The sequence below is a fragment of the Corythoichthys intestinalis genome, chromosome 11 (genome assembly GCF_030265065.1).
Source record: "Corythoichthys intestinalis isolate RoL2023-P3 chromosome 11, ASM3026506v1, whole genome shotgun sequence".
Taxonomy (NCBI): Eukaryota; Metazoa; Chordata; class Actinopteri; order Syngnathiformes; family Syngnathidae; genus Corythoichthys; species Corythoichthys intestinalis.
In genome coordinates this window covers 35,653,253-35,663,407 of record NC_080405.1, presented here as the reverse complement: position 1 = coordinate 35,663,407, position 10,155 = coordinate 35,653,253, and the positions used below count along the sequence as shown (strand labels likewise).

General features: G+C 38.0%; 1 protein-coding gene across 1 annotated transcript; it reads right to left on the bottom strand.

The window, feature by feature from the left end:
* Positions 1–267: 267 nt before the first annotated feature.
* On the bottom strand, positions 268–9,470 carry bnip1a (BCL2 interacting protein 1a). The gene is made up of 6 exons (XM_057850735.1): positions 9,384–9,470; positions 5,630–5,722; positions 5,463–5,554; positions 5,144–5,248; positions 4,707–4,825; positions 268–2,087 (listed from the first exon to the last, which is right to left on the bottom strand). Exons 1-6 carry the CDS (start codon positions 9,462–9,464, stop codon positions 1,891–1,893), a joined length of 687 nt encoding a protein of 228 aa, XP_057706718.1. The 5' UTR covers positions 9,465–9,470; the 3' UTR covers positions 268–1,890.
* Between the last annotated feature and the right edge of the window lie 685 nt (positions 9,471–10,155).

The window sequence follows — 10,155 nt, the reverse complement described above, 5'->3', positions numbered from 1 at the left end:
AGACTTCCAATTCATGTAAACCGGGAAAACTGGCTGTGAATGCTCATGTTTCAGTGCCATTGACGTCGATAGATGTCTAATCCATTTTGACTGAGAGGGGCAGTGAAAATAGAGCAGAAGTTTAGCGAAGTCAGTGGCAGCCAATAAGTTAAATGAGTGTTTTTTTTTTGTTTTTTTTATCATTTTTTGTGGATGAAAGGGTTAAAGGTGTTCATCTGCACTACAAGGCATCTTTAGCAATTCTGACACATAAATTTGATTAAGGCAAGCAAAAGACCATAGGTCAGTTTTCTCACTGTTCTAGTTAATTACACTGAACAATTTGGGGGGTTAAGAAAAACGTATTAGCTTATTAAAAGTTATGACAACATTGCAGTCAGCTACACAGTCAGGCAGTCAGTTTCTTTCTCCACAGGTTACTACTTGCACAATCATGAAGTTGCCATACCTTGAGATATATGGCTAAATGAACATTTCTTTTTAATTTTTCATTGCATGTCAATTTTTTTTTTTTTTTTTTAAATAAAACGAGTACAAATGTTAAGTTTTTTTCCATATGCATTTTTAAGAAATTGGCAATACTACATCGTTAAAAACTTGAAGTGATAGAGAAAAACAGATTCTGCACCTAAAGCAGCTCTTAGACCTTTTTCAACAAAAATGGTTTTCTGCTGTGGGCACAAAAAAAAACTTAAAATGTCATTTGTATTCAAAAGAGCAAGAGCAAGTTTACCCATAAGAAGGGGGTGTCCGCCCTCAGCCTCATACATATGGCTTGTGTCTCGTTAAAACGTTCAAGTGGCTATTATGAGACTTCATTCAATGTGCTTAAATAAGGTTAAAAGGTTGTTAGTAGTTTACGTATTTTACAACCTGCTGTCAGTTACATGTACACTCACTTAACTTGTTGAATGGCTGCAGCCGGTGGAGAGATGGCTGTACAATACATGACCTTGACTAATGCTTACATGTAGGACAAAGACTTATCAGTTTTAGAAAATAAAAAGTTTTAGGCAAATTACAGATTTATGTAAACACAAAACTGCAATGTTAGTAATATTATGTAAGAAACTGTCGTTTTTTTATGAACTACAGACAAAATACAGTAGTTACCATTGATGCTGATATATGCCCAATCCATTTTGACTGGGAGGGATGGCAGCGATCATTCGCTACCAGCCTCTCCCAATCAATTGCTAATTTGCTGTCAATGAAACCAATGAATTAAGAACTCCAGACCATGCTAATGAGTAATTTTAATGAAATAAGCGCAATTTTCAAAAGATGGCAATGTGAGATGCTTAAAGCGAGGTCATGCAGCTTCTCTGGACACGCTCTCCTACGAGGTGCTGAAAAGGCAACGTCAGATAACAAATCCACACACACCAAAAATATCCCCCACCATCACCCTCTGCCCACACTGGAGAGGGAAAAACAGGCAGGCGAGAGTTTGCTTTTCCGGGTCTTATCTGAAGAAAGACAGGGATGTGTGCTGTTCTGTCTCCGCTATTCACGTATGATTGCGGCTATACGCAGCTATGTGCAGATTAACAGGTGCATTTTAAGGTGCTAATGCGGTTACTTTAAACGGTTAAAACATATAAGAGCTAAACTCGCTTTTTTCAATAAAATATTTTTTTTAATCTTAGGAAGTATAGCTTCAAGTATATTGACAGATTTCATACTTATCACAGTGGTTGATTTTGGCATCACAAGAAAGCAGGTGGCACGAATGCCAGTTTAAGACACGTTACGCTTCAAGTCCATCTTAAAAATAAAATAGAACCTTTTTTTTGTGTGATGACAGTGAGCAGGAGCAACCCAACATGCATTTGAATTTGTCTGTGCTCGCCTGGGAAGGTGCTGCAATGTGGTTATGACTTGTACTCTTCAAAAGAAGGGGAAAAGTCTTTTCTTTAAGATGTAGAAGACTGTGGCGAGGAAGAGTGCCAGCGCGAGGAAGATGAGCAGTTTATCAGTGAGCTCCCTGCGGTTATACTTGGTGATGAGCTTCCTCCCGAGCTGAATGGTCCCAGTCATTGTCTTGAATTCATCATTGGTCTCTTGAATGGTCCGGGATGACGTTGCTACAAAAAAACATTAACAGAATGCAAAAAAAAAAAAATCTCGTGTAAACTACATTAACTCAAGATTTAGTGATCAACACTCTTCCATCTAGTGCAGGGCAATATGGTGATATACTGTAAACACTGCTGGCTAAAAGTATTGGCACCCCTGCAATTCTGTCAGATAATGCTCAATTTCTCCCAGAAAATGATTGCAATTACTAATGCTTTGGTAGTAATATCGTCATTTATTTCGCTTGCAATGAAAAAAAAACAAGAGAAAGAAAAATAAAAAAAACATAAATCATTATCATTTTACACAAAACTCCAAAAACGGGCCCGACAAAAGTATAGGCACCCTCAGCCTAATACTTGGTAGCACAACCTTGAGACAAAATAACTGCAAACAACCGCTTCCGGTATCCATCAATGAGTTTCTTACAATGCTCTGCAGGAATTTTAGACCATTCTTCTTTGGGCAACTGGCCCAGGTCTCTGAGATTTGACGGGTGCCTTCTCCAAACTGCCATTTTCATATCTCTCCACAGGTGTTCTATGGGATTCAGGTCTGGACTTATTGCTGGCCACTTTGGAAGTCTCCAGTGCTTTCTCCCAAACCATTTTCTAGTGCTTTTTGAAGTGTGTTTTGGCTAATTGTCCTGCTGGAAGACCAATGACCTCTGTGGGAGACCCAGCTTTCTCACACTGGGCCCTACATTATACTGCAAAATTTGTCTTCCTGGGTATCCTACCATAGAGTCTCTTTTCATTCAGACACCGACGAATAGTACGGGTTGACACTGTTGTACCCTCGGACTGTAGGACAGCTTGAACTTGTTTGGATGTTAGTCGAGGTTCTTTATCCATCATCTGCACAATGTCTCATTGAAAGCACTGGTCAATTTTTCTTTTCTGTCCACATCTAGGGAGGTTAGCCACAGTGCCATTCAGGTCTTTGGATATGGACTTGTAGCCTTGAGATTGCCTATGCTTCCTCACAATTTTGCTTCTCAAGTCCTCATACAGTTCTTTGGTCTTCTTTCTTTTCTCCATGCTCAATGTGGTACACGCAAGGACACAGGACAGAGGTTGAGTCAACTTTAATCCATTTTAATTGGCTGCAAGTGTGATTTAGTTATTGCCACCACCTGCTATGTGCCACAGGAAAGTAGCAGGTGCTGTTAATTACACAAATTAGAAAAGCATCATATGATTTTTCAAAGAGTGCCAACACGTTTGTCCTGACCATTTTTGGAGTTTTGTGTAAAATCATAATGATTTAATTTTTTTTCCTGATTCTTTTTTGTGTTTTTTTTCATTGCAAGCAAAATAAATGAAAATATTACTACCAAAGCATTTGTAATTGCAATCATTTTCTGGGAGAAATTGAGCATTATCTGACAGAACTGCAGTGGTGCCAATACTTTTGGCCAGCAGTGTATATCAGAAAGATGGTAGTACATTTACTATAAACATATTTAAAATGAATTTTAACTAGGAAGGTATAAATATGAGGATCATTCAAAAAATAAGGTGAATTTTTTGGTATAAGGATTTCTAATACAGATAGAGGCTTACTTTTCCTCTATTTTACTTGTTTTTCACATGGATTCAATTTCTTTAGCAAAAAAACAAAAAACAAAACTGTTGTATATTTATACAATATATAAATAAATTACATGCTCCGGGATTGAACAGCAGTCATTTATCAAGTTTTTGGTTGCTGAAGGGTGCAAACCAGCTGAAATTCACAGGAGAATGTCTACTGTGTATGGTGTCACATGTTTCAGCCGGGAAAATGTCTGAAAAAAATGGCACCAAGTTTGAAAGTGACGATGAAGTCAAAAGTGCTGTGAGGAACTGACTGAGACATGAGTCCAGAAATTTTTACGCTGAGGGAATACGGACGCTTGTGCACAGATGGTAAAAGTGTGTGACAGTGCTGGGAGACTACGTTGGAAGAAAAAAAAAGTAAGCTTCTATTTGTATTAGAAGTCCTTATAGCGAAAAATTGACAATATTTATTGAATGACCCTCATATAAAAATATCAATGTGGTTCCATTTACTTTTCATTTTATTCTTTTTTAAAAAATATTTTAACTTTATATATTTTTGTAAATATTAAAAACCTGCTTGAATATTTTTATTATTTTATAATAGTTATTTTTCAAAATTGATGCATTATTTGAATCAATTTTTAATGTTATTTGATATATTGAATGTAAAGTAATTAACTCATTGCCTGCCACTGGCATCTATAGATGTCTATATCATTCAAACTGGGCTATCAATGCACATGTTTCAATGCCAGTGACGACCTCCAATCCATTTCGAGTGGGCAAGGCTGGCAGCAATCATTCGATGATCTGTTTAGTGCCAATTAAAAATAAAGTGATGGGGAAGCTGTCATAATAGTTGTATAATTTTTCATCAAATGAATTAAAATTTAATCACGTCAAATCATTACCACAACATAAAATGGCGTGTATCATGAATGAAGTTTTTTTCCAGCCATCCATCCATCCATCCATCCATCCATCCATCCATCCACTACATCGCTTATCTGCCGACCGATCGCCAGCCAATTATCTGACACACTTGATTAACCTGAAAAAATAAGGCCTATTTATAAGTCCTACCTAATGTTGTCATGGTCTCCTCGCTTTGATTCACCTGTTGGGCCATCATTCGACTGATGCTCATCAAATTCTTTGTAATGTCACTAGACGTTTGGGCCAGGCCTTCTTTGGTGGTCTTTCTGAAAGGTACAAAAAAAATTAAAATAAATGTTGTTGAAACCATGATTTAAAAAAGAATAAATATGACTATTTGTAAAATTTGGTTTGCGTCACAAATATTGAGGGCTAAACCTAATTATGACAGAAAACTTAAAATTTTGCCTGAAACGTTGCTTGTAGTTTAAAAATGATTTCGGATATTGAAAGCTTGACTATAATCTATGATCGGCGATAGTTGGTTTTCGCGTGCCAGAATGGATTGTGGTTCCACTGTACAAGTTTCTGTCTGCCCGGGCTGAAACCCGACTCTGTCACGTTTGTTCAAAGTTAGCCCTCACCTCTGTCTCGCGCCACTATCAGCTCCATTAAGGAGCGCCTGCTTCTCCATATTGTCGATTGACAACTTGCTGGCCAGGTTCGACTTCCTCCAGGCGGTCTGGTTGCTGCCACAAACAAATGCATACAATCACATCCACATCCACACACACACCCCCACACACACAAGTCCTTTCACAACATGGCCACTGGCATGTTTGCATAGGCGCTTAAAAAGAGAAACAAATTCCATTCATTCATTTTCACTAATGATTCTCTTCTTTAGTGTCGTGCATGTCCTGAAGAATACCCGAGCAAAAATGTTAATTTTAAATAAATTACCTGAGCATTTGTTTCCTGTGTCCCTCAACCTGGATAATCAAGGCTTGCTTGTCGGACTCTTTGTCCTGCTCCATCGCCATCTGCTCTAAATTCTGCCAAAAAGACAATCAGACATAACGATATACAAAATGCTTCATGACTTGGTATTTGTAGTTCAACCTTCTCACTTGTATGCGCAGTCGTAGATTGTGGAAACTTTTTTTCACGTGTGTGTTTAGTTCTGTTAACTTGCTTTGAGGACCTCTGCACTCGTTGATATCCTGGTAGAACAAAAAAAAGACACGAACACAAAGCATTTCTATGGAATATTAACAAGAAAAAAACAATAGAAAAAAAAAGCACAAGTCTGAATGCTAGAATATAGAACAAAATCAAAATTCTTACAATACCAAACATCCATCTTCAATCCTCTTCAATGAGGCCAAACCCAGACCAAGTTTGGCAAGGACATGTACAGTGTATCACAAAAGTGAGTACACCCCTCGCATTTCTGCAGATATTTAAGTATATCTTTTCATGGGACAACACTGACAAAATGACACTTTGACAAAATGAAAAGTAAGTAGTCTTGTGTGCAGCCTATATAATAGAGTTAATTTATTTTCCCCTCAAAATATAGCCATTAATATCTAAACCCCTGGCAACAAAAGTGAGTACACCCCTTAGAAACTACATACATCCCTAAATGTCCAAATTGAGTACTGCTTGTCATTTTCCCTCCAAAATGTCATGTGACTCGTTACAGAAGTGCTGTCAGCATTGCTGCAGAGATTTAAGAGTTGTGGGGGGGGCGGGGTCAGCCGGTTAGTGCTCAGACCATACACTGCACTCTACATCAAATTAGTGTGCATGGCTGTCACCCCAGGAGGAAGCCTCTTCTGAAGATGGTACACAAGAAAGCCCGCCCGTCTCATCAGACTATAGGACATGGTTCCAGTAATCCATGTGCTTTGTTGACATGTCTTCAGCAAACTGTTTGCAGGCTTTCTTGTGTACCATCTTCAGAAAAGGCTTCCTCCTGGGGTGACAGCCATGCACACTAATTTGATATAGAGTGTGGTGTATAGTCTGAGCACTGACAGGCTGACCCCCCACCTCTTCAATCCCTGCAGCAATGCTGACAGCACTCCTGTATTGAGTCACATGACATTTTGGAGGGAAAATAACAAGAAGTACTCAATTTGGACATTTAGGGATGAACGTAGTTTCTATGCGGTGTACTCACTTTTGTTGCCAGGGGTTTGGATATTAATGGCTATATTTTGAGTTATTTTGAGGGGAAAATAAATGAGCTCTATTATATATACTGCACACCATAATAAGTGTCTCAGTTAACACTAAGGCTGCATTGATGGTGCTTGACGCCCAATCCATTTAGACTAGGAACGTTCGTTCATTCGAAACCAGAGCATTCACAGTCACTCTGTGATTTTTAGGGCATTTACAGGTCACTTGCTGTTCATTTTAGGGCATTTACAAGTCATTTCCTGTTGAGTTTGAGTCATTGCCTATTCATTTGGCTGATTCCCAGGTTACTTCCTGTTCTGTAACTCAAAATAAACAGGAAGTGACCCATAAAATACCCCAAAATCAACAGGAAGTAACTGAAAATCAACAGGTAAATGACCTTCAATGGCCCAAAATTACCTCATTGCCTAACATTGGCTGCCACTGACAGCCATAGACGTTCAATTAGCTGTTTGAAGTGGGAAGTTCCCAGTTCAAATGGATTGGACGTCTACTAGTGATAAACTCATCCCAATTCACAGCAGAAGCTTTTTTTATTAGTTGTTAGTACAATATCCTAGAATGATTTCCTGACCAATGTATCAATAATCGGTGTATCGCCAAATCGTCAGATCATCGTCATCGTGAGCTTTGTATCGCAAATCGTACCGTATTGTGAGGTACCAAGAGGTTCCCACTCCTACTGTAAATGCCACAGAGAAAGGCTGGGGCCAAAATTCGAATTCCTTCAGAACACGCTAACCACTCAGACACCAGATTTATTGTCAATTTACCACTTTACATATTATGTGGGCATATTGGAAATGATATCATTTTCACTGATGCAAACAAAAATGATGAACGCCTAAATATTAGTACAATACGCCAATATTCCTTAACTATCTACTTGGGTAATTTTAATAATGGGCTCATTGTATAAAATCATATTGGGTTGCAGTGGTGGAATGTAACAAAGTAAAAGTACTTCGTTACTGTACTTCAGTACATTTTTGTGTATCTGTACTTTACTTGAGTACAAATATGAAGTGGTATTTTTTACTTTACTAAATTTCCTATCTGTATCTGTACTTTTACTCCACTATTTTTCAAATTGTTGCCCGGGTTACACGTTAATTTCGGGGTTTTTTGTTCTCATTGCAAATTGATAATTTTGTTTTCATGCCACGCAATCGATAAGCACCGTGCAACTATACAGTAATTGAGCACTAGAGGCAGCAACGAGAGTACAGGCAAGATTAGGCAGGTGAACAAGACATTGAACAACAGCAATCAGCGCGCACTTAGATGAGCGGGTGCTGCACACTATTGTACAGTAGGTGGGAGTACGCACTACGTAGACTAGAGCATGAGTTATTTCTGGATATCCCGCGGGTCACGGGACGGGAATACTAATCAGCGGGAGCGGAAACACCTAAATAGATGAGGATTTTCAGTTGTGTTAAAAATCCTAGAGGAGCGAAGCGTCCATTTTTGGGGTTTTATTTTCGTGGACCAACACTGTCTCGACTTGCGTTGGCACATCAAATGAACTACACATTCCAATATTCCAGATTTCCAACACTTCAACTTCCGGCTACGAAATTTGCGTGGACTCAAGGTGGCGAACGGTGGAAGTGAAAACCTGAAGACAGAACTACACGTGAAACCCGGAAAGAATGACCCATCACTTAATCTGGAGGAGGAAAGTCCAAGTTATTATAAAATTTATTCTCAATTTAATTTTAAACTGCATTAAACACAATAATCTAAAACCAAACAAAAACAAACAAAAAAAACAAACAAACAAAAAAAAAAAATCCATTGACTTTCCTAATAACTAACTAAAAAGATTTTTTTTTTTTTTTTTTTTTTTTTACTTAACCCTGGGATTGGGATGAAATGGGAGTTTTTCTCTGAGAGTGAAAATCCACTCACAATTCATGCTCTAGTATGCACATAATTGTTGCTTGCAATCCACCATTCAGCTAAATTTTAAGCCTTTAAAGCTTGTGTTTACAGTGCAGTTAATGTTATTGCTTGTTTTTTTCCATTCTGTAAAGTTTTAGATAAAATTGAGCAGTCAATGAATTTTCTGGTTCTTTCTTTGAATATTGGCTCAGATCTATCACATATCACATTTTTGCATCGGGAGAAAGCACTTTTACTTTTTACTTGCAAAGTAAATTCTAAAGCAAGTACTTTTGTACTTTTACTTGATTTTTTTAGATACTTGTACGGTACTTTTACTTAAGTATTTTTTGCCCATCAATGATGCAGGAGCACAGATACAGGCTGTATCTGTACTTTTAATTAAGCAAAAAAAATTGAGTACTTCATCCACCACTGTTGGTATTTGTATTACTTTCATTTCAGATTAGTCCTGTGAATTTGAAAATGATCAAGTATGGGGATATCGATATGAAGTTTTCATTGAAGGTTAAAAAGAAGAGGTAAACAAAAAAGAAAAACGATTTCCCGCTATTGAAAACGATTCAATTTCCAATTAAAATAATGAGATACGCCTTAAAGCGAAATCCAGCCGTCCACATCAGTTTTCATCTGTGCACGCGTGTCGTCATAGCTTGGCTCGCCGGCAGATAATGCTAAGAAAAGACGTTTCAATGTAATGACATTGCCACACACCAACATGTTCTGCCACAGCCCGATAGGCACAACCAAATAAAAAAATCGCACCTGGATGAGAGCCTTGACCTCCAGGTCATATTTTAATATTTCTTGTTCACATATTCGGACGTGCACGTCGGGAGACGCCATGTTGCCAACGTATTACAGTTATCCAAAATATCGTATATAAAATAGGCTAGACTAACAAATCAGTGGCGCAACAAGCCGGCGGCCATCTTGCAACAGAAATGTAGCTGTCATTAGGTGAGTTACTCTAAATTCTAGACGGATTTACAAACTGGTTAGTTTACCACAAGCCATATTAACGTGGTCGTAATGCAGACTTGACGATGAAATGCTATGACTATTTGTTAGTATTCAGTAAAATCAATGCATCTCTGACGTTTATGAAAAACAGAGCCGTTAGAGAATCTGTTTAAAATCAAGCAAACTAGTTGTTTCTGAGTATACACTCCAGAAAATCAAGTAATGTAGTTGTTTCCAAGTACACGCTCGATTCATTTTAATTGCTGTGTGGCTCAAAGGCTGTTTTTAAGACGGCCGACAACTGGCAATATCCGTCCCTATTACACAACAACGATCAAAGGACATCTAGCCTTATTTTTATACAATCTATGCAAAATATATGTACTACGGATAACCAGAAGGCCAATCCTATTTCCGCCTTCCGTCCAAGAATTCCGTAATGTCGAACGTATAACTATTACCACGTTTGTTGATGAACCCAATTGCAGAGGTAACGAAAAAAACGCTAAATGTAAATCTTATTAGGCAATTGTTCATTTATTTCATCTCTAATTTGCTCGCGGTTGCAAATAAG